Here is a 27,266-nt window from a genome sequence, read left to right as displayed (position 1 = left end):
TACAGTCGTCGCAGATTTCGGTAACTTTATTTGCATTTAATAGTGATTTTTAAGTCCTATAGCCAATGAAACCATTTTAAAAAGCACTATGAGGAATGGAAATTTAGATGTCTATACACTTTTCTTAAAAAAAAAAAGCTTATATTTCTGAATGAGCAAGATTCACTTTTGCAGGTAGAGGCCCTGCTTCTTCATGATCTTCACCTTTAGATCTAACAACCACAAGAGAAGAAGCTGGATATCTGTTTAGCTTTTGTTCATTCACGAATTCCAAGTCACCATAGATACTCAGCTTCTGCAAAAAACAATCAATGAACATTAGCAATTTGGATAATTAGGAACCTCTCCAAAAATAGCAATTTAATCTGTGGGTATCTGGTAAAAAAAAAATTTCTATAAACGTCCTCAAGAATGCTTTTACTCAAAGTGTTACAGATATGTGATTCAGTTCCCAGTGGATGGCCAAAGAAAACTTTTCCACATGTACTGACTTAAAATACTTAGAAGTTAACAACTGAGCATCAAGAAAAATTGCTCAGGTTTAAATGGAGTGAGTGTGGTCATACAAGAGCATGGATTCTGGATGTTTGATGCCTTAAGTGATCAATTCCTTTAAGATCTTAGCTCTCCAACCAAGTGGTCAAATGATTTGGGGTTAAGTTTCTCTGCTACTAAATGTTCTAAATTAACATATATGGAAAATGGTATGTACTATTTTAAAAGGCTGTGAGTAGAACAAAGAATGTACATGAAATACTTTAACACTGATAGAAAGGTCTTCATAAACATATAAAAGCTCAAATTATTACTAACATATCCAAGAAGATAGATACTAAAACGAAAGAATGAAAGCACAACACAGAATCAGTGCAAATGTCATAAAATTCACTGAAGTGTAATGGAAATGTCTAATATCTTTTGAGAGTAGGTCTATTTAGATATAGGCCTATCTCCTAAAGGAAAAAATAGAAAAGGAAAAGTTTTTACTAACAAATGGGATAGATTTTGTTGTTAATGCATATGGCAATAAATCTCTGATTCTGTGAAGTGCTGACATTATTGACAGGGCAACTGACTATATTAAAAAGACAGACCGACACAGAAGTACCTGATGTTGGAAAGGTGCTTTTAGAAGATGCTGAATAAAGAGCACCTTCAAAAGTTTAAGTATCTACAATACCAATACATGCTACAACATGGATGAACCTTGAAAACATTATGCTAAGTGAAAGAGGCCAGTCACAAGAGACCACACATATTGGTCGTCTATGGCTGGTGAAGATGCTTGGGAGGAAATGGGGAGTAACTACTAGTATGAGTTTCCTTTTTGGGGTGATAAAAAAGTTCTAAAAGTGATTGTCATGATGGCTGCTTACTTGAACACATTTCAGATGTGGTCTGCTGTCTACTGTTTCAAGGCAGTAACTATCCTGCACCAAGGAGGTGGCCCAGTACCTGACACTTTTCCAGTAAGAGAATATTTTCAAGACAAATTCAGTGGTTGATGGATTGGACATGGATCTGATACACTAAGGCCTCCTTAAAACCCAAATTAACATGTGATAATTTGCTCTGGGGCACAATGAAAGAAAAACTTTCACAACTCTGTTTAACATTTAAAAACCTTGAAACAGTGACCAGGAACTGTTTAAATTATTTCAAACATCTATATGGAAGAAGCTATCTAGAAGATCAGGGAGAAAGAGCAAAATTCGTGCAGGGAAATGGATGGGAGCATATGGATAACCTCTAACCAGTATGTTTAGTGATTCTGTGGCTACTCTGTATTCTCAGATTACTAACCAAATACAAGGGTACAACAGAGGTATTTTCAAAAGTGTTACCTTGGGAAGTTTATTGCTCAAGTATCCTTTATGAAAAAAATTACTTAATGAGGTCCAGCAAAAGTAAAGAGGAAATCAAGAAAGAAAATAACATACAAGAAACAGTAGCAACTGAGATGACTTAGAAAATGGGAAGAAAGCCAGAACAAAACAAAACTGGGTTCCATTAAGCAGAGATATATGGAAGATCCTCCTGGGAACACTTTTAAGTAATTCAGGTTTATATTTGCCAGTGTTTTAATAGAACCAGTGTTCTACTTTGAATATTTATATAATCATAATATTGTAAATGCTGCCTAGTGGATTTTAATTTTTCAGATCAACCTATTAAAGTATATATACAGAAGAATGAGTATATTTTATTGTCAACAATCATAATAATTAATGAAAATTGAGACAGTATAAAAAGGGAGAAGGAAAGGCAGTAATGAGGAATCAACAGAAATTTGTAAAGCACTCACTAAATGTATACAAAATAATAATATACATTATAAAAACCAGCAACTGGGGGCTTCCCTCGTGGCTCAGTGGTTAAGAATCTGCCTGCCAATGCAGAGGACACAGGTTCTGGTCCTCTGGTCCTCTGGTCCAGGAAGATCCCACATGCTGCAGAGCAACTAAGCCCATGCGCCACAACTACTGAGCCTGTGCTCTAGAGCCCGTGAGCCACAACTACTGAGCCCATGTGCCACAACTACTGAAGCCCGTGTGCCTAGAGCCTGTGCTCTGCAACGAGAAGCCACCCCAATGAGAAGCCCGCACACCGCAACGAAGAGTAGCCCCTGCTCACCTCAATGAGAGAAAGTCCGCGCATAGCAATGAAGACCCAACGCAGCCAAAAAATAAATAAATAAAAGAAATAAATTTATATATATATATTAAAAAAAAACCCAAAACCCAGCAACTGAAGAGATGGAAGTGAGACAGTATAAGGGAACTAAACTCATCCTTTAGTAGGAGGACATCAGATAATGTCTAAAATTGATAAAACAAGAAATAAAAGATAAAATTTTTAAATGGCAACTGCTTGGAAAAATTTTTAAAAACTATTGACTGGTTTATCTGAGAAGTGAGGAAGAGGAAGTCAATTTTATGTCACACGTATTACTTCTAAAAGTTAAAAATAAACTCAATTAGTATGTATTTGGGCTTTAGGCCTGCCTTTGCCACTAACCAGTTATGCAATCTTAGATGTACATAAATCTTTTCTAAAAGTCATTTTCTTAACAGAATTTAGATTAAAAAGCTATGGCATTTACATCGTTTTCTGATTGTCTCTCTTGAGACTTAAAGCTTCTAAACAACAAGATTCTTGGTCTTTTTTTTTTTAGACAAATAATGTTTATTATAGTTTAAGACATGTTTCACCTACTATTTAAAAAAATTAACCTAATTTATTTTTGGTTGCATTGGGTCTTCGTTGCTGCACGTGGACTTTAACTAGTTGCGGTGAGCGGGAGCTACTCTTCGTTTCAGTGCACAGGCTTCTCATTGTCATGGCTTCTCTTGTGCAGCACGGACTCTAGGCACGTGAGCTTCAGTAGCTGTGGCTCATGGGCTTTAGAGCGCAGGCTCAGTAGTTGTGGCGCTTGGGCTTAGCTGCTCCACAGCATGTGGGATCTTCCCTGACCAGGGATCGAACCTGTGTCCCCTGCATTGGCAGGCAGATTCTAACTGCTGTGCCATGAGGGAAGCCCCCACCCTACTTCTTGAGTCATTGCAGCCTTTAACATTCAACTTTGTTCCACCTTCATGTTATTCTTCATTGTACCTCTAATCTCTTGAACAGGGCCTAGCACATCATATGTTATCCATAAGTGTCTGTGATTTACTAACATGAATGTTATTTGAAGTCTTCTAAAACCTTTCTTAACTAACCATTTGAAATCAGATGATCATGGTCTTGACAAATAAGAAAAAGGATGCAAACAGATAATGAGATAACACTGAGGCAGCATTTGTATTATTATTTGTGGCTTTGGCAATTTTCTGAGGCTGCCTGGTCTCTAGAAAGGAATATCCAATATTGCTGAACCCTGTTTTTATAAGTCAGGTTTGACCTGCCTGACAAGGACCACTATGAATGACAACTCTTTATTATCTTAAATAGACAGCTCAACAAGAGAAAAGCATTATTTCATGAAGTTTCAAAAAAACATCATAAATGTGAAAGAACAGGGAAAAACAGTGGAGAAAAAAGGATCAAAATCTTTGTAAGTCACTCAAAATGATACTGCTTTAAGATCAACAAATGCCAACTCTTTCTGGCATTACTATCAAATGGTATATGATGAGTACCTACTATATACAAAACAGGCTAAGGATAAATTATTTCAGAACTTTCCTAAATAAAAAAAATAAAGCTGCTCATAAGTTTCCAAGACCACATTCCTGGCCCTTATTAGCACCATTTTAAGCTTTATTTGTAGTGAATGAAAAGGAAGCTTTTTATATTTCATGTTTGAGCTCAAGATACCAGGTCCATACTGAAGAGAAACATTCTCTCAGCAGGTCTATGATTTCCTATAAACACATAGGATTATATATGTAAATAATATAACAAAATATAAATAACATTGCTCATTGCTTGTATTACTTAACATGGAGTCTCATGTTACTATGGAGAGGGGTCAGAAGTAACTTATGTTCCAATAATAAAATCAATGAAGAGGTTTTATGAAAGTAAAGTTTAAAATAGGTGGCTTTTGATTAAGAAAATCTGAATAATTTCCTAATGCTAAATTCTCAGCTACTTTTACAATAAATAAAGGAGAAAATACCAGGGAAGGAGTATTTACACTGCTATATTTTACAATAAGAAACAAAACATTAATACTGAAATAGTTTATACAGCTTGTTTTTTCTCCTTTTTGTTTTGGCTGCGCTGTGAGGCATGCAGGATCTTAGTTCCTCTACGAGGGACTGACCCCACACCCCTGCAATGGAAGCATGGACTCTTAACCACTGGATGGCCAGGGAAGTCCCAGTTAATACAACTTTTTTTTAAAAATATATTTAATTAATTAATTTATTTATTTTTGGCTGTGTTGGGTCTTTCTTGCTGTGCACAGGCTTTCTCTGGTTGCGGCGAGCGGGGGCTACTCTTCATTGTGGTGCACGGGCTTCTCACTGTGGTGGCTTCTCTTGTTGCGGAGCGTGGGCTCTAGGCACGCAGGCTCAGTAGTTGTGGCTCATGGGCTCAGCAGTTGTGGCTCGCGGGCTCTAGAGTGCAGACTCAGCAGTTGTGGCACATGGGCTTAGTTGATCCATAGCCTGTGGGATCTTCCCGAACCAGGGCTTGAACCCATGTTCCCCGCATTGGCAGGCGGATTCTTAACCACTGCGCCGCCAGGCAAGTCCTATATAGTTTTCAATTGTGAAAAGAAATCCACTAAAATGGCAATATGAAATAGTTCTGGATGAGTGATTTTTTTCCTGCTTCTTTATATATAACTTTATAAATTCTACACCAAGTATGTAGAATTTTTATAATTAAAAATACAGTTGAGTGCTTCCCTGGTGGTGCAGTGGTTGAGAGTCTGCCTGTCGATGAAGGGGACACTGGTTCGTGTCCCGGTCTGGGAAGATCCCACATGCCACGGAGCGGCTGGGCCCGTGAGCCATGGCCGCTGAGCCTGCGTGTCCGGAGCCTGTGCTCCACAGCGGGAGAGGCCATAACAGTGAGAGGCCCACATACGGCAAAAAAAAAAAAAAAAAAAAAAAATACAGTTGAAAAAACATTATTACTTAGCTAAAGTGTGGTTTCAGATACAAAGTAAAGCCTAAAAGCAGTGAATTCAAATAAGTGTTTTCGATATATTTTTCTAGAAGATGTATCTTAGGAAAGCATAGGCTCTTTGAGGGTGTCACCATACTTTTGATTGTTAAGGACAGGAAGAAGAGTTCTAGAGAGGGGAAAGAAAGTGACACCCATATGCAGACATCAGGAGGGAATGTAATAGCTGCCAACAGGACTCCACGTGTGGTTCTGATGCTTTAGGCTTTATGATCCAGGGGCCTGGGCATATGTGGGAACAACGAGGTGTTCTACAAACAACTTGGAAATAAGGGGAAAGAACTTCTCACAGAATTAATGCTATACAATCAAGACAAAATTTATCACAGCAGAGACAACATCTAAAAGGAAGAAAAAGACCAAGAGTATTCTGAAAGGGAGGGACAGGTCCCCAGGTCTGTAAGATGTAACCAAAACCACAATGTGAAGCACTGTTATGTCTAAACAACACCAGAAGAGGAGATCAATTCCATAAGTCAAGTAAGGAGATAAGAGAGGAAAAACCATGAAATGTCCATCTAAGAACTGTTTCAGTAAGAGAGTGTGAGCATCCTGACTCAAAAACATGAAACATGTGGTCCCAGGGGTGTTCAACTTCCTAGTGTCAAAAGAGGTTACACAGAAGATGAGCTCCTGATACAAGTAACATAATCAACTTCCCTAGTGATGACTCCAGGTTAACTAAAAAACTTAAGGGTACTGGCTTTGGAGTCAGATGACCTGGGTTTAAATTCTGGTTCTACCACTTACTAGTTATGTGACACTGGGGCAATAATACATTCTCTCTTTCAGTTTTCATATCTGGAAAAGAGGATAATAATAGTAGCCATCTCACAGAGTTACTGAAAGGACTAAATGAGCTAATTCATATAAAATGCTTAGAACGGTGTCCAGCAGAAAATGCTCAACATTAGTCAGTAGTCCTGGGAACCAGAAGCCAGGTAGTGGTGATTTTATCAAGGTAAATTCCACCTGAGGCCAGTAATTCAATCTTTCCAGGAAATAACCACACCAATGTCTACGCGTATCTTTCTTTTACAAGGGGCATCCTAGAAGTAAAGAGAAGGAATTGTGCTAATGGAAGGAATAAAGTACCACAGTGTCAATAAAGATTTACTACTCTGCGTTTGTAGCTTTGTTGTCATGAGGATTTAGAGTGCATGGGGCAGTTCAAAAGCAAGTAATAGGCAAAGGCAATCCTATGTAAGATGTGTAATTTCAACTTTATCAGGGACAATAAAATGATTAAAATATGGATATCAGAACTAAACAAGAACACAAATAGGTAATTAGCAAAAGGATGTTCAGATCATATCATAAACAGATGAGTTCTACAGAAATTTACCCATTGTCTAACACTTCCACAATTCAACGTTCTTCCCAATCCTGTCTAACTTTATTCATTTGGTTTAATTTCCTAATTTAAGTTCTTTTAATCAAGTCAGCTGCTTACAGTCCTTCCCTAATAGTAGCTTATTCTTGTCTGTACCTGGGAATATTGTCCACCCTCCTGTCTCTGCCAATCCATACCATTCTTCAAATTTCCCTCCTTTCTTCTTTTCTCTCTTTTTCTATTGCATTCTGGAGGCATATGAGAACTAAAGTTTATTTCAGTTGGATCTGATGTCAATAGAATTTATTATCTTATGTTTAGTTATATAATTAATTTTCCTTCCTTGAAAGCTAAGTTGAATCAACAAATTAGACTTTTTTTTTTAAGAGCTCAAAAGTCATTGTTTTTATTTATTTCTATTTATTTATTTAAACATCTTTATTGGAGTATAACTGCTTTACAATGGTCTGTTGGTTTCTGCTTTATAACAAAGTGAATCAGCTATACACATACATATATCCCCATAACGCCTCCCTCTTGTGTCTCCCTCCCACCCTCCCTATCCCACCTCTCTAGGTGGTCACAAACCACTGAGCTGATCTCCCCTGTGCCATGCAGCTGCTTCCCACTAGCTATCTATTTTACATTTGGTAGTTTATATATGTCCATGCCACTCTCTCACTTTGTCCCAGCTTACCCTTCCCCCTGCCCGCGTCCTCAAGTCCATTCTCTACATCTGCGTCTTTATTCCTGTCCTGTCCCCAGGTTCTTCATAACCATTTTGTTTTTTTAGATTCCACATACATGTGTTCACATACGGTATTTGTTTTTCTCTTTCTGACTTACTTCACTCTGTATGACAGACTCTAGGTACGTCCACCTCACTACAAATAACTCAATTTCGTTTCTTTTTATGGCTGAGTAATATTCCATTGTATATATGTGCCACATCTTCTTTATCCGTTCATCTGTCGGTGGACACTTAGGTTGCTTCCATTTCCTGGCTATTGTAAATAGAGCTGCAATGAACATTGTGGTACATGACTCTTTTTGAATTATGGTTTTCTCAGTAGTGGGATTGCTGGGTCATATGGTAGTTCTATTTTTAGTTTTTTAAGGAACCTCCATACTGTTCTCCATAGTGGCTGTATCAATTTACATTCCCACCAACAGTGCAGGAGGGTTCCCTTTTCTCCACACCCTCTCCAGAACTTATTGTTTGTAGATTTTTTGATGCTGGCCATTCTGACTGGTGTGAGGTGACCTCATTGTAGTTTTGATCTGCATTTCTCTAATGATTAGTGATGTTGAGCATGCTTTCATGTGTTTGTTGGCAATCTGGATATCTTCTTTGGAGAAATGTCTATTTAGGTCTTCTGCCCATTTTTGGATTGGGTTGTTTGTTGTTTTGATATTGAGCTGCATGAGATGCTTGTAAATTTTGGAGATTAATCCTTTGTCAGTCACTTCATTTGCGAATATTTTCTCCCATTCTGAGGGTTGTCTTTTCGTCTTGTTTATGGTTTCCTTTGCTGTGCAAAAGCTTTTAAGTTTCATTAAGTTCCATTTGTTTATTTTTGTTTTTATTTCCATTTCTCTAGGAGGTGGGTCAAAAAGGATCTTGCTGTGATTTATGTCATAGAGTGTTCTATGTTTTCCTCTAATCCATTTTCTTTAATCCATTTTGAATTTATTTTTGTGTATGTGTTAGGGAGTGTTCTAATTTCATTCTTTTACATGTAGCTATCCAGTTTTCCCAGTACCACTTATTGAAGAGGCTGTCTTTTCTCCATTGTATATTCTTGCCTCCTTTATCAAAAATAAGGTGATCATATGTGCGTGGGTTTATCTCTGGGCTTTCTATACTGTTCCACTGATCTATATTTCTGTTTTTGTGCCATTACCATACTGAAATTAGACCTTTTTTCTGAAACAAAAATCCTTTACCTTAACAGTATGTTTCTTGAGCCAGTTAAATTTTAATTACCAAGAAAGTCAAGACAGTTTTCCATCTCTCTCAGGGTATACCAGAACACATTACTCAAAATCAAAAGCTCTAGCCTTGCTGCTTCTAAAGCAGCAATTATTCCTTAACATTTGTGGCAATGTTAAATTTAAAACTTTAAGTAGTTCTACAAGTTTTCTTTCTTATATATCACCTTAGAAACTGATGTCACTGGGTTTTTTTCAGTCTCAAAGGTCTAAGGAGAAGAGAGACACTGTACTCAAACCAGGCGGCATACACTGGTCATTATGGTAGTTAGCACCACAGAAAATTGGAAAGTGATTCTTGTGCTGAGAACCTGTAATTCTCATGTGTGCCAATCTCGGTGTGTGATTAAAACCACCAAATCTTCTCTCATTCTATTAATAGAAAGGCTTTGCGTTTCTAGCTAAACCAATAAGGCATTAAAAAAAGTAAATCATATGGCTCAGTCTTCAAAAGGCCTAAGAGTTAGAATTAAATTTACCTCAGAGGGAACATACTGCTCCACAGCTGTAGCAACGGTTGCACAACAAATCCAGAGCAATACCATCACGGAGAGGACAAGAGTCATGGTTAAAATCCACCCGGAGTTACTGGGGGGGAAAAAAAATCAACAATTAGTTATGTTAAAATTGCATAATATAAAAAATAGGAGGCTCTTAACAATTACAGGCAATCAGTCTTTTGTACTTATTTAATAATATAATTAAAACTTTATATGTACTACCTTTAAAATTATTTTAAAAAACATACTTAGAGAAGAAAATATTATAATAGCTATTATATTAGGGTGATATGATGTCCTTTCCTCCATTACTCAAGTTTCTATAACATGGGTATGTTACTTTTATAAATTAAAAAATCAGACATACTGGCTTTCTGCTAAATATATGAAATTAAAGCAAATTACTGTTAAGGGTATTTTTAAATTACTAAATGAGATAAGGCAAATCAAAGTGTCCTATAAACTGTACAGTGCTACACAAATGTCATATATTATTTTGCAAGGTATTAAGATAATACTTGCTTTAAGAAAACCCAATATTCCAAAGAATTAAGGTACAGAATAGGTAAATTATGAAATGATCATTTGTTTTATAAATGGATTCACAACAGGCTTCCAGAAGTTAGCTTCTCTACTACATTTCAAATATTTAACTTAGCACAATTTACTAGAATTTCAACTTACAAGAGCATATCTATTATGAAGCATTCTGTATCCATTAGCACATATCTTAAAAAGAGATAGTTATATTTTTCTTATGATTAAAATATCTTAGGGTAGAAGGCCGGTTACAAGAATCAGCAACTGGAGTTTTTTCCATAAGTGCCCTATTGTTTACTAAACTATAGATTAAGATTTAAAGAACAAGTGAAGCTATTTTTAAAATGTTAGATTTAAAAGAATAACATAAAACATGACAAAATGTTAAAAGGCAATAAGGCATCAATAAGATGCCAGGTAATGCAGTATTAAGGATAAACTGTAGGGAATTCCCTGGCAGTCCAGTGTTTAGGACCCAGTGCTCTCACTGCCGGGTCCCCAGGTTCAATCCCTGGTTGGGGAACTAAGATCTGGCAAGCCGCGTGTCATGGCCAAAAAAAAAAAAGAATAAACTGTAACTTAAGATTAGATAATTATTTAGGTTCCATAAAACTTATCAAACTGCAACAAAAATCCAAAATACTGAGAGAGAGAAAAATTGCCTTTTTTTCTGTACAAGGTCAAAAGCAAGTTTAGCAATGAAAGGAAGGGAAAATTTTAATTCTCATTTTCTTACCCAGTCTTTAAAGAGTTTATTCAGTAAAAAGTATTAATTTTTAGGTTCTAATAGAACCCTACTGATATCTGATAAAACCTCTCAAGAAACTATTTCTACTCTAAGAAATTACAGGAAGCATGTAGCGTGGGCTACTGAAGTGTTACACTTGAGACAGAATAGTCCACTAGAGTATATACACACTTGTTCACCTCTCTACTCAAGTGCTTGGTCTGGTATCTGACACAGAGTAGATAATTATCACCAAGTGCTATGGCCTACCGTCTCTTTCTCTCTCTCTTTTTTTTTTGGCTAGGGCTGGGGGGTGGTTGCAGGGAGAAGGCTCTTATCACAACTCCTTGGAGGAGTAGAAGCATGCATACTTTGATAAAACCCTCCTCATCCTCAGAAGGCCTGATATTCCTTCCCAGGAGGGCACAAGGTAACAATTACCCTCGCCTGCCCACTTTCCCTTGCCACCCTTAAGAATCCTTGGCATGGGTACTTCCCTGGTGGTCAAGTGGTTAAGAATCCGCGTTCCAATGCAGGGGACGCGGGGTCAATCCCTGCTCAGGGAACTAAGATCCCACATGCTGAGGGGCAACTAAGCCTGCGTGCTCTAGAGCCCGTGCGCCACAACTAGAGAGAAGCCCACGCCGCAACTAGACCCAACACAGTCAAATAAATAATTAAATTAAAAAAAAAAAAAAAGAATCCTTGGCATGGAGATGACACTCAGTATAGAACACAAAGCCCTCCTTTATCTGTAGCCCTTATCTACCTCCCCTAGCCTCCTGTGTGGCCATATAGATAAAACAAAAATCTAACCCCCAAACCATTTAGACACACAGTCATCCCTTGGTATCCCCAGGGCACTGGTCCCAGGACTGCTGCCCCCTCCCATACCAAAATCTGAGGGTGCTCAATTCCCTTATATAAAGTGGTGTAGTACTTGCGTATAACCTATGCATATCTTCCTGTATACTTTAAATCATCTCTAGATTGCTTATAATATCTAATAAAATGTAAATGCTATGTAAATACCGTTGACCCTTGAACAACACAGATTTGAACTGTGTGGGTCTACTCATATGTGAATTTTTTTCAATAAATATTAAATTAAAGCTTAACTGAGATGCCTGAAGAAGCACATATCGTAACATAAATCAAAGACTCCCAATAAGAACAAGGATGCTTTTGTGCTGTGAAAAAAACTACCCGCTTGGGTTTGATTAAAGTAGTATGAGAATTACCTTTTAAACAAACTAATAAAATATCCAAAAGTACAACTTTGGATTTGGTAGGGAAAAGGTAAAAGGTAAAAAAAAGTTTTCTACTCTTGAGCAGCTAATATAACTTTAAAATAATAAAAAGGACTGCATCTCTCTGATACAAGCCAGATTTTATCTCCTATATGCATAAGTGAAGATGAATACATACAGAGAGAGACATCTTAAAAAACCATCGCGTTCTCCATCTTCAAGATAGTTCCTATGTGCATGTGAACTTCTCATATGAAGATCTGCTGAAATAATAAGGTACAAGTTTATGATATCCTATATTCCAAAAGCTAGTCTCAAATGACTGCTTGTAGATATATACACTGTACAGATATCCAGCTGCTTTTGTAAATGTAATCTGACATATTTTATAATGAATGCAAGTTCCTCTGGCACATTAAAAATCAACTGGATATTATACAACATTATGAATTTCCTATTTTACTTTCAAATTTTTATTGACATTCATGCTTTCTGTTTAATTACATTTCTGAATGTAATAATAGAATTTGGTTTGTTCAAATCTAAAGATGGCCTTGTGTTATGTTCTGTCATTATCCACCCACCAAAATAATTAAAAAGTTAATAAAATCAGTATCTAGGGGCTTCCCTGGTGGCGCAGTGGTTGAGAGTCTGCCTGCCAATGCAGGGGACACGGGTTCGTGCCCCAGTCCGGGAGGATCCCACATGCCGCGGAGCGGCTGGGCCCGTGAGCCATGGCTGCTGAGCCTGCGCGTCCGGAGCCTGTGCTCTGCAGCGGGAGAGGCCACAGCAGTGAGAGGCCCCGCGTATCGCAAAAAAAAAAAAAAAAAAAAAAAAATCAGTATCTAAAATAAGGTATGAGCTAGCACATTTTAAAAGGTAAGCAGTTTTAGCCTGATGTTTTCTATTCCTATAAGTTTAAATTCACTTCTAGCATAGAAATAAAAATAGAATAAAAACATATTTTCAAGGTAGTTTCACTATTTGGTTAGTTTGTTGGGAGATACCAGAATCTCTCATTAGTTCATACTCAAAACATCCTTCAAAGCAAACTAAATGTTTTTAGAATAGTGATTCTAAAGTGTGGTCCCCAGACCAGCTGCAACAGAATCCAGGAATTTGTGAGAAACACAAATTCTCATGTCCTATCCCGGATTTAGTAAATTGGAAACTTTGGAGGTGGGGCTCAGAAATTGCTTTAACAAACTCTACAGATCTTAATGCATATTAAAGTTTGAGAACCACAGTTTTAAAAATTATTTATTCACCTTCCATTAGCGTAAAAACAATCATACAACCAATTCTAACACCACCAGATTTGACTGTTTTTAATCCCAAGCTACTTAAAATAAAACTTACAGGACATTTTGCTTAGTGACGGTTCTTTCAAATTTGTAGGCTCCTGCTCCAACTGTGGTGCATACTGGACCTCTGGCTTAGACTAAAATGATAGTGAAAGCAATTAAGTCATTTGTACTTCTTCTTAAGCTTTTCTCAGTAGGAAGTTCGATAACATATCATCTCTACAAAGATTCAAATTGAGAAAAAGTAACAGAAGTATGGTATAAAAAATAAAACATGTTAACCACAATATATTTTAATTGCACTTGCTAAACATTAGATCCAGTGCCTTGCAAAGAAGCAGACTTATAGCATCATCAAGAATTTAGTCAGTTTAATTGCCTGACAACATAAAATAAATAAATAAATAAAAAAAGAGGGACAAATTACAACATAGTACATTAAGTATCATACCACGCAAAACTGAGTTCTAATTCTGGTTGATCAGGAATAATTTAGCAGACTGCCAAAATTTCTGGTTAAACACATATTATCTCTATTCTTTCTCATCTGAAACATTCCATTCTTCCCTAAGTATGAGTAATTCATAAATTATAGCTCAGTGCTCCATACTTTACATCTCCTATGTAGCACTGATTCTCTGGAGTGGCGTTTTCTCCATCATAGTCACACTTAAGTTGACATAAAGAGAGGAACAGAGCTAATCTCACATCTAGTCAGGAATGAAGGAGGACTCCACTCTGAGAGTCAACTTAAGCTTTAACTTAAGTAGCTTTCAGACACAGAACTTCTTCATGAACTTGAAGAGAGAAAACTCCTTCTGTGTTTTACATATTACCAAATTAAGTACAGGGTACCCAAGACTCAGGACAATGCTAAAAATCACAGACTAGCCTTATAATAAGCCACTCAATTGGCAATAATAATTAAAGGGTTTACTTTAATTATTACCTGAGAGAAAGCATCACAACATAATTTGTTGGCTGGTAAGTTTGAGGAATTTAACAACCAAATTAAAAGGAAGACAGCATGGTAGGGTGGTATATGAGCCTTGGAGCTAAAGTAACCCAGGTTTGAAGCCTAATTCTGTTATACTGGCAGCGTGACCTTAAATAAGTTAGACTCACAGTTTCTTCATCAATAAAATAGTGATAATACAACCTCATGAAGTTGTTTGAAGATTTGAGATAATATATGTAAATGCCTAGTACACATGAACCTTCAAAGACAGCAGCTATTATTATCATATCACATGGTAAATAATGAGGTAGGAGAAAAGTTACCTCTCTAGAAGGCAATATGCTTCTTCAACAAGCTCTCTTATAAGAGTTATGAGAAAAAGCACTATTAACAACTAAAAATTATGTTCTATTGCTTTTCCCTAATATCCATATATGATATAAACACACACCATTATTTATATTCAAACTACATTAATTTTTCTTATGTTTCATATCTAGAGGTTTCATTTTTATCAATTTAACCACTCTAAAATTTAGCAGATTCAGAGTTCTTATAAGATAAGGAACAACAGGCTTTAAATAGGTTTCCAATGGGCAGAGGGAGGGGTAAGTCAAATTGGGTCCTGATGCCCAATGTTTTAATGTAGGTTAGTAAGTAATTATTATTTGATGATAAATATTTGTAAGGGACTAAGTACATGGCCCTATACTAAGACATTCATTTAAGACATATATATTACTACTGTTGGTATTTAAATGAATCTATGAAGCACAGTCATCACCTGGAATATAACTATTTTTCCATCATCAGCTTGAAGATAAAAAGTCCACGAAGAGGTTATGAAGCTCTGTGCAGAGTCCATCATATCACTCCAGAATGACCTTACCAGAGTTAGAGGGAAGAGTAGATGCATTTTTGGCATCAGGGACATGAGCTTAAAAAAAAAATTAAACCATGAGAAATATATTATTTTTTTATATATGTATATTCAAGAGAGCAACATAATCAAATCCTTACTGGGACAGAATATAAACCATTAAGGATTCTACCACAGTCATCAACATTAGAGTAAACTCTTCATTACCTATGCAAATTAACTATGAGAAGCTTAAAATCACAGGATCTTTTAATTTGCGACCAAACACACTTTAAGCTACCTGTCACCTCTATCAAAATAACAGGCTTTTGAATTAGGTCCAAAAATGTGGAGAATCTTAAGATTTGATTAAATAAGGATTAGCAAGTCCTCAAGAGGTAGAAGGGGAAGGGACAAATCATACTATTCTCATCTTTAATGCTTTCATGTAAAATAATCCATGCTATAATGAACACCAATGGAAAAAAAAAGAATATATGCATAAAATGTAAGGTACCTGATAACAGGGCAGAGTGAGGGAAGTATTTATGGGCTGACTATATACAGTAAGCTACTGATGACATTTTTACATTAATTGGTATCACCTCCCCTCCAATTCTGACTTCTTGACTTATTTAGCAGCAGTGGGCCCCTCTAGAGCACAAGTGTGGGATACAACTTGCTGAACTCTAGGGATAGCTTTGGTTCTGCTATATTCCAAAAGAGAGGCAGTATGGGGTATTAAGAGAGAAGAGTTTTTAGAATCAGAAGATCTGTATTCACGATCCAATTTTCCCACTTAATAGCTGTGAAATCATTCATTGATTAGTTCACTAAACAAGCATTCGTTAAGATTATAAATTTTAAGATGTTTAAACCATGTGTGTTTATTTATCACTGTATATCTCTGTTTAATCTGTATAGGACAGAGGTGAAACACAGGGTGAAACATGTGTATGGGGAAAGGCACATAACCCAAACTGGGGTCAGAGGTGGTTAAGAAGGCTTCGAAAAGGACATGACACCTGCCCTGAATCAAGAGGATTCACTGAGCAGATGGGGAGTAGAAGGGACAGAGGCAAGAAATAATGTCATATTACAAACATTAAGGACTGTTCAGTATGTACATAATTAAGAGAAAAGGAAATAAATATGGGTCTTAAAAATTATTTTTAAAGTTACTCATAAGAAAAACACAAATTAAAACTGTAATAAAAGTTGTACATTGCCAAGGACTGGGAGGAGGAGGAAAGGAGAGTGACTGCTAATGGGTATGAGATTTCTTTTTTTGATGATGAAAATGTTCTGGAATTAGGTAGTAATGATGGTTGCACAGTTTGTGAATATACTAAAAACTACTGCACCGAATACTTTAGAAGGGTGAATTTTATAGAATGAATTATATGTCAATTTTAAAATCTGATACAAATTCCATGGAGGGCAATTTTGCTCTATTTCTCAAAATTAAAAATGCATATACCTCTTAACTCAGCAATTCTACTCCTGTGATTTTATTATAGATATAAATGTGAAAAATATGCAACATCATTTATAAATTTAAAAAATTAGAAACAACCTACATGTCCACAAATAAGGGACTGCTTAAATGATACATCCATACAATGAAACATGTATGCAGTGAAAAAAAAGTGAGTAGACATTCTTTATTACTTATATTTTAGAAAAGAAAGAATACATGTATTCTTGTATATATATAAATTACCTCTGCATTGGTAACCCTGGCTACATTAATGGAGCAAAATGGAGTGGCTAAGAGATACAGGAGTAGGAGACTTTTCACTATACAGCTGATCCTGGAACAATGCAGGGGTTGGGGTGCCGAAATCTGTGTATACACACAAATTATTGTTGGCTCCCCATATCCGCGATTCTGCATCTGAGAATTCAACCAACTGCAGATCATGTAGTGCAGTAGTAATATGGGTCAACTTTTTTTTTTTAACCTTTTGAGTTTTGTGCCATGTGGCTGTACTTCTTATGCCAGAGTTAATAAAATTAAAAAACTTTTCCCAGTATGTTTGGAGAGAGTATGAGGGGTGGGGAATTATAAGAGATGATATAGAAGAGGTAATCAGGAGCCAGGCTGTGATAAGTGGTTTGGACTTAAACCTGTATGTCACGGGGAGCTACTGAAGTATATAAGATAGGAGAATGACATGATGAGATTCCCATTTAGAAAATAAATATCTGGACACAGAAAATAAATATCTGGACACAGACTAAAGGATGGACTAGAGGGGGCTGAAGTGGGAAAATAGATCGGAAGTTAATTTAGTAATACAGATGAGAAATAATGATGATTTGAGTTAAGGCAATAGCAGATGGGATGAAAAAAAGGAACTCTCAATTTTTCTGAGCCTCAGTTTTTTCATATGCAAAATGGGGATAATACCGTCACTGGACCTAGAAAAAAACCAAAATGAGATTATAGGTGTGAACATACATCTTAACAGTAAAGCATTATACAAAAGTAATTAATCAATTGACTTTTCTATTTGCAAACATATAATTTGTTTGCTGAAGACTAATTATAAAATATAACACTAAAATAGGATCATGTGGGCAATATACATTTCAATACAAAGTGCGATCTAAGCAGGCATTTCTGAAAGGCAGAATTGTTTCGTACTTGTTCTTGTCTCAATTCAGCAAATGGCAGCTGATTCTGGCAACCAAGGTGACAAGCATATTGCTCATCAGATTGGGAATATGCTTCTGTGCATGCTGGAAGAGAAAAACAGTCAAATTACAAGAAAAAAAAGAGAAGGAGAGAAAAAAAGGGAGAGAACATTGGCATCTTATAAAGAAATTTTATAAAGAAATTTATTATACTTAAAAAGTATTTCATCAATATGAATTTCCATATTTGGTAACGGTAGCAAATGTATTCTTTTAATAAAACCCCATATCTTCTGCCTCCCACAAGTCAGATCTTCCAGGTATAAATCTATTAATTACATACTCAGGCTCTGGCTACATGATGACATTCATATGAGGTGATCCTCACAGCTAAGGTTTGCATAGTGGAAAAAACACTGAACTGGCATCCTGAAATTCTGGCTTCACCACTTGTTGGCAGTGTATGTGACTTAGGTGGAGCTATTTAACCTCTCTATTGATTTCTATAGGTCTAAAACTGAACTACCACCACCTATTTCATGGGGTTGAACAAAATAATATACTTTAGTAATTTACACAAATATATGATATTACTGTTAGGAACTGAATCACTTAGTTGAGAAGCAAGGGTATTCACATGGCAAGGAAAAATAAAACAAAGCAATCAGTCTAACATCCTAAATTCTGAGAAAACTGAACTTAGAAAATGTTCTACAGCAGGATTCTAAAGTTGGAATGAGTCTCTACCATATATACTCTTCATTTAGTTCACTAGAGCCATTTCTTTCTTGTGATATAACACTTTACCACTATAACAATTTTATTTTTCTTTCCACCCAGTCATGCATTTGTAATATACTTCCCAAAGGTGCTAGATAATAAACTGAACCGCATTATGCACATATAAAGATGGCCATTTAGGAGACTGAGCCATAAAAAAAGTTTATGATATCACAGAGGCTAAATGTGAGTACTGGCATAGTGATAGGGAGAAAGGTACCTCCTGCTACACTGAATAAACAGTGTAAGGTAATGAATGGAGAAAATTCCATTACAGTTCTTTAAAAAGCTAAATGTCATTTTTGTCCTGATTACAGGTTTATTTTATTAAACACATCACTTTTGGCAAAAGGTAAGAATAGTGGTTTAAGAGACGACAAAACTCTGGTTACTTCTTCTATTGGCATGACCCACAAAGAATACACTATTAAATACTGAGTCAAAGGCCTGATTCAGTAAAAAACTTGGAGCTAAGTCAGCTAGCCTATGAATGAAATGCTTAGGAAAATTATACCATCCATTGAAAAGGTAGTGATGAATTATAAGAAGGGTAATTACTATTGCAATTGTCTAAACCAAATGCTTACTTAAACAAAGGTGTCCTATCCACAGCATAAAATAAACATTGTCTCAATAAACAGATGAAATTTAAAGCCCATGAAATTTCTAGCAGTATCTACTAGAAGTTTAACTTCATAATAATTAAAGTATGCTGGATGAATAAACAGTATGCCTGTCATTTTCTGAGGAAAACACATAAAAAGCATAACACAACTCAAAGAAAACACCAATGTTATATACTGCTGATGTCATTAGCATAGCATCTTACCAGATTCACATTCCAATTTGGTCCGATTTAAATCAATTCCATCATCCACAAATTGACAAATTGAAAACAGCCTGCAACCTCTCTGACATGCGTACAACTCCTCTTCCTAGGGAGTTCAAGAACAGGGAGGATTACCAAAAACTAGCATTTTTCCTTTGGGGGGAAAATAGGTCAAAAAGAAAGCAAAGTTAATAGGGTTTATTATAATTGTCCAACAAAAGATTTATGACTGAAAGAAAAATGATAGGAGCCAGGTAATACCAAGACCTTTGCCATACAAAGAAGTTTTAGTTCCTTATTTTTTTTATTTTTTTATTTTTTGCGGTATGTAGGCCTCTCACTGTTGTGGCCTCTCCCGTTGCAGGGCACAGGCTCCGGATGCACAGGCTCAGCGTCCATGGCTCACAGGCCCAGCTGCTCTGCGGCATGTGGGATCTTCCCGGACCAGGGCACGAACCCGCGTCCCCTGCACCGGCAGGCAGACTCTCAACCACTGAACCACCAGGGAAGCCCTTAGTTCCTTATTTTAACAGTGACATCCAAAATAAATAAATAAACTAACAAATAAATAATAAAAGTGATATCCAAGAAACAAACCTAGTGGGTTAAAAACATCACCCTTTTCCCATATTCCATAGTCATATTTTGGGGGGAAAAGTTGAAAATAACAGTGACATAATCAGAACTATAATAGAGGTATAAATGAGTAAACAAGTACTTTAGGGACCAATGGTGTACTTCTGCCACATAAATATTTATACGAATCATCAGGCTTATCAGGAAAAGTATCACGACTAGCTTCACATGGCAAATAGTGCCATAAAGGCCCCCATAAAGTGAGGTATACATCTAAAAAAATGCTTAAGTGAAAGGATTTTTTTAAACTTGGTTTACCTGAACTGAGAACACAAACAAGGCCAACATGTGACATATGGGAAAGGCCACTGGAATCAGCCAGACTTGGAATAAAACCTTTTAGGTCAGTGTGTACAAGTTATTTTACCTATCTAAATCTCAAAAAGGAAATAAAAACTATAAATTATCTCCAAACCCCTCAATAATGCCAGAAGACAGCTATTCCTAGTGCAGTGCCTGGGACATTGAAGGTGCTCAATAAATGGTAGTAGTGTCAATCATAATAACTGGTTTTAAAAATAGAAAACAACAGTTATAAGCATCATTGTATATGTGTGAGAGCTCAAGATAGGAAAGACTCATCGCTGGAAAATGTGAACTGCTTAATAAGACTAATGACAACGTCTTCAACAGGCTTTTCTTTGGTTAAATGTATAGTATTTGAAACAAACCAGTACATGTGGGGGAGCCCCCTCACTACTTCCTGGCTATGTGAACTACACTTACTGTGTAGTTCACTGTGTACAAACTGGCAGGCACCTAATAAGGAAGGAAACAGCATGTGCATATACCAGTTAGCAACCAACGGAATACAAAGGTATGCATTTCTTTCCAGCAGGATTAGTAAAATTTATGTAGCAGCAACAATCCATTAAGAGGAGATGGCTGCAGTCTAATATTAAACAAGTTTTATTACACAACTTTGAAGGTAGTGCATTCTTGGACTTCAGTTCTAGCTGCATTTATTGTTACAGTGAAATTGAAAGAGTTAGCAATTAAAATAAATTTCATACCTGAGTAGCTTTTGCAGGCTTTGTAAAACAGTGGAAGAATTCTCTTACGTCTTTGGAGCACCACATATTTCCTTATATTGCACAGGGGAAGCATGAGCTCATTAGTATGAGCTATACTGCATACCATTTCATTTTCAGATATGTTTTCATGTGTTAAACCAATCCAATAAGCCCTCCAGAGCCATTTTCAGAAGAGACTGTAGCATGGTGAAAGAGCCTAGGTTCAGGAATTAGGCCTGGTTAGAAGCTCAGCCTCACCACTTATTCTGTACAACCTTGGGCAAGGGACTTAATCTCTCTCAGCCTCAACTCCTTAGTTGTAAAACAGTGACCAACACTCATATGCCAATCTTGAAATATGATGATTTTATTTTATACTTTATTATTTTATTTATATATCTTATATCTACAACACCATTAATATTATGCTATACTAACTAATAAGTAGACATAACATTAATAATATATTTCATGAGCACCCATAATGTGCCAGGCATGGTGCTAACACTTAATGTATCATAGGATACCTGGCACAGAGCAGGCACTCAATTGGTAGCTATTAAAAAGCATAACCTTATTCCAAGTAAGTGTTTCATGTTCTAGATAATATTTCATGCCCTATGTATCCAAAGTGACTGGCAAGCTTATATAAAATAGACCTTCCCTAATTTAGAGCACAAGGAAATGGTGCTCCCCACCAAACTGAATACCAGCTAAATAATTAGAAGGAAACTTAATGAATCCTCCTTAAAGAAGGAACCCTACTATCTATAGATTTTACATGCATATTCTTATCCTGAGCTAAGTCAGGCTAACTATTCTCCCTCTTATTCAGCATTACTAATATACTGTATGTACCAAATTGGTTTTATGACATTGGGCAAAGGAAATAACTATCTATTGCCATGTGTTAGGCACTGTGCTAAGAGTGCCATGTATACTATCTTTAATCCTCACACTTGCTCTGCAAGGTGTGAGGTGGTTTTTTTGTTTGTTTTTTTTTTTTATAGTTGACAAAATAAAGTCATGGTAAGTTAAGTAATCAGCAAGGACACACAGATAGTAAAAGTGAAGCTGGGGGTCTTCCCTAGTGGCGCAGTGGTTGGGAGTCCACCTGCTAATGCAGGGGACACGGGTTCGAGCCCTGGTCCGGGAAGATCCCACATGCCACGGAGCAACTAAGCCCATGTGCCACAACTACGGAAGCCTGCACGCCTAGACCCCGTGCTCCGCAACAAGAGAAGCCACCGCAATGAGAAGCCCGCGCACCACAGGGAAGTGTGGCCCCTGCTAACTGCAACTGGAGAAGGCCCACGTGCAGCAACAAAGACCCAACTCAGTCAAAAATCAATCAATCAATTTATTTTAAAAAAAGTGAAGCTGGGAATGGAACCCAGGTTTGTATGGTTCCAGAGCCCACACACTGTTAAAAAATGACCAGGCTAGCTCTCCAATTATCTTTGTTATTAACATGACTTATGTCTCCTGCATTTGGACCCAGACAAGTTAAGCAATTATACTTTTGAAGAAAGTTAAAGGGTAAAATATAATAATTTTAAGTATCTACTTACAAACAAGTAAAGTATCCTACTTTCTTGCAACAAATAATTAATTCTGAAAAAGTCATTAAAATGAGAGTTCTATCTGCCAGTCACAAATACCAGACCAAGAGAGGCTACAGGACCTTGTAAATTCATCTAATTTCTTATAACACACACTGCTTTTTCCTGAACTGTAAAGCACAATAATTTGAAGGAGGACTGACAGACATCAGTGAAATAAGTAAATTAAATATTTGTAATAATATAACTTCATTAATAGAAGGCAGCATAATATAGCCAGTTTTAGGACTGAATTCCTATTACTCCACTACTTCCTGGCTATGTGACCTTGGGCAAGTCACTGAACCTTTCAGAGTCTCGATTCCCTCAATTGTAAAACCCAACTTTGCAGGGTGAGAATTGGAGATAATGGAGGTAAATCTCCCATCACACTGGCTAACAGAGAGTAGACAGTTAATCAATTTTAAGGCCAGGACACACAGGGAGCCAGATGATTTAGAGTTCCTGGGGAGAAGAGCTTTACTGAATAAATAAAAAACACTTAGATATCACATCAATTGTTAGAAAGTAGTGGATATTATAAAAATACCTAGAGGTTCCAGAAATGTTTATCCTTTTGAATTGTTTATTCTCGCAGCATATGTATTCAAATAACTACAAATTTGCTAGGAAAATCTCAGAAAAAACAGAACAAAACAACCAACACATCCAAACACTAGAAAGATACAAAATAAGTCTCTGCCCAATTCCAGGACAAATCAATATTAGTTTCCTCATACAATCCTCTTACTTATGAGAGGTTTATAAGAAGAGAAAAAAATAATGTATCCAGGAGCAGTACACATGGATTTGAAAGTCTGGAAGTCAGAATTCCTCATTTCTCTCTCTTGACTGCTATATTTGTCTCTGACTGAAAATTTGATAATCCCCTCTCTCACACTTTTTCTTGAAAACTGATAATTCTCAAGCAATGTAAAATCCAGCAGTAAACAAACATACAGACAGTGACAGCATTTAGAACTTCAGAATTTCAAAAGCCTGAAAGCACTTGCCAATAAGGAATATCCTAAACCTGTCACTTTGTAGTTTGAGAGAGCAAAGAGGGCTAGCCACACGGTTAAGCATACAGCATAGGGAAGATGAAGGAAAAGCAAGGGCAAAAAGACTAGCAAAAGCTCTCATAAAGAAAGGCGGGGGAGGGAGGATGATATACCCAAATTATATATTTGGAAGGGTGGGGGAGTCACCACGCAATTTAGGATGTTGAGTCAACAGTTCTTTAGAAGCTGCAAAACAACTCGATTAGTGGAATGGAATTAAAGGAAAGGCAGCACTTGAGGGTGGACAAGGAGGGGAGGAAGGGTCACTCTGTCCATAAGTTGTGATCCCCCTACTAAGGGCAGTCTCATTTCTTTCCCACTCCACTTATTCCCTCTGTCTTCTGCTGTACTGAATGGTAAGTTCTCTGAATGCAGCAACCTAACTGCTTTTTCTCTAAGCCATTCCAGTCCCAGTGTGAGCGCCTTGTACAGTTACTCAACACAGGCGGAAAGCCCTCCCTAAGCGTCTCCCAACTCCTTGATGTATTTCATACTATGGTGGAATTGTCTACTTGTTTGACTCCAGGAACAGACTGCAGGGTCCCAGCCCAGAGAGGCGCTCAGGGAACAGAGGTTAAGAGTTAACATTTTGTGGGCTGGCGTATCTGCAACTGCCCCCCTCCCCCCGCCGTCCCTGGAAGGTGAGGACCCCGCATTAATCATCTGGATACTCCTCCCCCTCCGAGTGTTCGTCTCCCCTGCTGCCCCGCAAGACCCCAGAGGAAAGGGGTCGTGTCTTGCTTATTTTTGTGTCCCCAGCCTATTACAGGGTAGGTGCGGCACAAACTTCCAGTAATTACAGCAGAAGCGCGGTGCGGGTAAGATTAGGGGAAGAAAACAGGAGTTACACAGATGGGAGACAGCGGTTGAAGGGTGGATTCAACAGTCAGGCTTCCAGAGCCGACAGAGGTACGGGAGAGCGGAGAGATGGGAGGCCACGGAAGGGTTGTAGCCCGGTTTGGACGGGCCCTACCTTGGGGTAGGTGTGCAAGGGGTAGGTCAACTGACAGGCCCGGTGACAAGACGCCGTATCACCCAAGACCGAGTCAAAAGCTTCAGCCGAAGCGGTCCCCGAGCCTCCGGTCAGGGCCATAGTCAGCAGCAGCAGCAGCGGCGAGAGCCCCAGTTGGGCCCTGACCCAGACGCTCCCCTTCGCCGCCGCCATCTTGTTTGCCTCTGTCACAGCACCTCAGCTTGTTGCTGTTTTCTTTTCAGGTTTCCTCCTCCTTCCGGGACCAGCCCCTTCCCAGTCCCGCGGGCCGCTGCTTCCGCCTTTGCCGTCCTCTCAGCTCCGCCCTGACCCGCCCGAAACTGCCGCCTCTCGACCCACCTCTAGGTCTACGAACTTCTAGATTGGCGAGAGGAAGTGGATCCAAACATCGCGAGTACTAGAGCGAAGCGACTCCTTAGCTTCGCGAGGCACGCTGGGGCATGTGGTTCTCCATAGACGGGAGGCGCACGGTGGGTTGGGAAAGTTGGTCTCGGAGAACTACAGCCGCCCTAGGTGCGCCCGAGCCCGCCCCTTCGCGGTGTATTCTGGGGAATGTGGTTTGGTTCACACCCACCCCCTCCACCCTCCTGACGGGCGTCGGTGTTCTCCCGGGTGGCTGAGCCTCTAACGAGAAACTGCGGCAGTGGAAGGAAGCGTCGTTTAGTTCTGACCCCCGAGGTCTAGGCTTGGGCCCTCAGAGGGTGCGTTCTGGAGAGGCCCAGCTGCTGACAGGGCTGCTTTTCCTGGTGGGTCTCATCTCACATGACATCGTTGTTAGGCTTCCCCTTCCTGGGCTCCTGAGTGCTGAGGGCAGAGGAAGGTGGTGGTTCCCTTTGCTCTGGGATCAGAGCAGGACAGTCGTGGTTAGGGTCCTTTGACCACGGAGTAGTTCCTGGAGATGACTGGTTGCTGAGAGGACCATGCTGAGATCTGGAGGAGGTTGTTGGTTATTGGTTACTAGGGGAACCCTTGGGGTTGTGGCTATGGTGCGGTAATTAAGACAGCTTCATTGAACCCGGGGGAACTCTAACCCTGCCACAACCCAACCTAAGTTGGAAGAGGCTTTAGAAGTCACCAGGTTCAACGCCTGGCCCAGTATTGGAAGCCCCTCTACAGTGTGCACTTCTGAAAGCTAGACACCTCCTAATTCAGGAAGTAGACCCATCATTGTATACAGTTTTCAGTTTTTAGGAAGATGTTTCTTTTTCAGGAGGAAATCTTCCTGTGAATTTCACCCAAGAGTCCTAATAATTCAGGAATGCTTCCAGAGTGTGTAGAACCCAATTGTGTCACTTTAGGGAACACACATCACAGAAGCTTTGATGACGTTTTAGAACCTGCCCTCTTTCTTGAGCAGAACACGGTGCAAACACGTGAAGGTAGTTGGAGTCCCCTAGCAATGGATAAATTCGTCCTTCGAACACCCAGAATCCAGAATAGTCCTCAGAAGAAAGCTCCTGGAGGAAAGATTTACAAGCAGGCCACGATTGAATCTCTGAAGGTGAGAGGGGATCTGGGAGTGGAGAAAATGTGCAAAGGACTGTGATAGCAGGAGGTCTGGAGGAATTCTACTATGGAAGACCTATGAATTACCTATTTCTGTGCGTCCTCCCCAGAGTGTTCCTGACCGCTCCAGGTTTGTTTCCATCATACCCTGTTTATCAATTCCTGCACAACGTTAAACTCTTCTAATTACTTTGGCTTTGTGGTATGTTTTGCTAGCTGGTAGCATAAGCCCCCTAAGTTATTCTTTGGCAAAATTTTCTTGTCTATTAAATGGAATGTTAAAGTACCAAATATGATTTTGTGTTCCCTGTACAAACTCAGTAAGATTGGGTGATGACACCATACCCTCATATCCTATTGACCAGAACCGTATCACGTGGCCTTTACAGCGACAGCTGAGATTGGAAGAGAGACTGTTAAAATAGACTCTTTGCAACCTCAAACTGTCTGATTTCTGTTAGCAAGGAAGAAACAAGGAATAGATACAGGATAGACAACCAACACTGAATCAATGGCTATAAGTACCCAATTAGTGGTAATTATTACTTCACTAAAAACAAACAAAAAACCGTTTGTAATTAGTTCCCTTTGTCTTCTTGAACCTCTCCTCCTACATTACTGACTTTTTCTTTTCGGTTCCCTTTATTGCTTCCTATTTTCTCAACTAGACTACTAATGTTTGTGCTCCCAGAGCTTTGTCACATTTTATGTGTTTGGCCAGGGTGATCTTATTCATCTTAAGGCTTCCCATGCTGCTGACTGCCAAACTTGCACCTCTAGACTAGATCTCTGAAGGTGAGAGTGAGATCTGGGGCTAGAGAAAATGTACAAAGGGCTGTGATAACAAGGTGGCCTCCTGAGTACTTGACTGATATACTCAGTTGGATTTCTCTTCTAGATGTGTCACAGGCTTACCGATCCAGATTAGAAAGCAGTAAAGGGGAGTATAAACAAAAGCCCTGGGTTCTAGGCCCTACTGTGCAGCTGTGTGATCTTTAGTAAGTCATTTCCTTCTCTGGGATCTCACTTTGTCCTCATCTAGAAAATGTAGTGTTTGACCTATAACAATGTTTCTTCAAAGGAACACTGTTGTCCTTTGGGGCAAG

General features: G+C 38.3%; 2 protein-coding genes across 4 annotated transcripts in view; one reads left to right on the top strand and one right to left on the bottom strand.

Moving 5' to 3' along the window:
• Positions 1–24,934, bottom strand: TMEM59 (transmembrane protein 59). 2 transcript variants are annotated; one of them, XM_082857819.1, is made up of 8 exons: positions 24,637–24,934; positions 19,353–19,458; positions 17,754–17,848; positions 15,029–15,181; positions 13,342–13,423; positions 12,161–12,245; positions 9,445–9,553; positions 1–295 (listed from the first exon to the last, which is right to left on the bottom strand). In XM_082857819.1, exons 1-8 carry the CDS (start codon positions 24,826–24,828, stop codon positions 140–142), a joined length of 978 nt encoding a protein of 325 aa, XP_082713945.1. In that variant the 5' UTR covers positions 24,829–24,934; the 3' UTR covers positions 1–139. The 2 variants fall into 2 exon arrangements, with proteins under 2 accessions (XP_082713945.1, XP_082713946.1); XM_082857820.1 differs by having other exon boundaries at positions 12,161–12,242.
• Positions 24,935–25,067: 133 nt separating this feature from the next.
• Positions 25,068–27,266, top strand: part of TCEANC2 (transcription elongation factor A N-terminal and central domain containing 2) — a 36,885-nt gene continuing 34,686 nt past the window's right edge. Inside the window, exons 1-2 of one of the 2 annotated variants that reach the window (XM_082834528.1) lie at positions 25,068–25,167; positions 26,012–26,155. In XM_082834528.1, coding sequence (XP_082690654.1) covers positions 26,054–26,155 — 102 coding nt within the window. In that variant the 5' untranslated portion in view covers positions 25,068–25,167; positions 26,012–26,053. Of the gene's footprint in view, positions 25,168–25,314; positions 25,401–26,011; positions 26,156–27,266 lie in introns of those variants that run through there. The other variant, XM_082834527.1, reaches the window with a different exon arrangement.

The sequence above is a fragment of the Leucopleurus acutus genome (assembly GCF_964270905.1).
Source record: "Leucopleurus acutus genome assembly, chromosome: 2".
In the NCBI taxonomy this organism is placed as follows: Eukaryota; Metazoa; Chordata; class Mammalia; order Artiodactyla; family Delphinidae; genus Leucopleurus; species Leucopleurus acutus.
This window is presented reverse-complemented; position numbering and strand designations above follow the sequence as displayed.

Bases quoted from the DNA above. Each gene is read 5' to 3' on its own strand.
- TMEM59 (XM_082857819.1), bottom strand. From the start codon at position 24,828: ATGGCGGCGGCGAAGGGGAGCGTCTGGGTCAGGGCCCAACTGGGGCTC. The intron at 17,849-19,352 runs GTAAGATGCTAT...TTTCTCTTCCAG, and splicing joins CAAATTGGAATGTGAATCTG to CATGCACAGAAGCATATTCC. The intron at 12,246-13,341 runs GTAAGTTTTATT...TTATTATTTCAG, and splicing joins GTCACTAAGCAAAATGTCCT to CAGATCTTCATATGAGAAGT.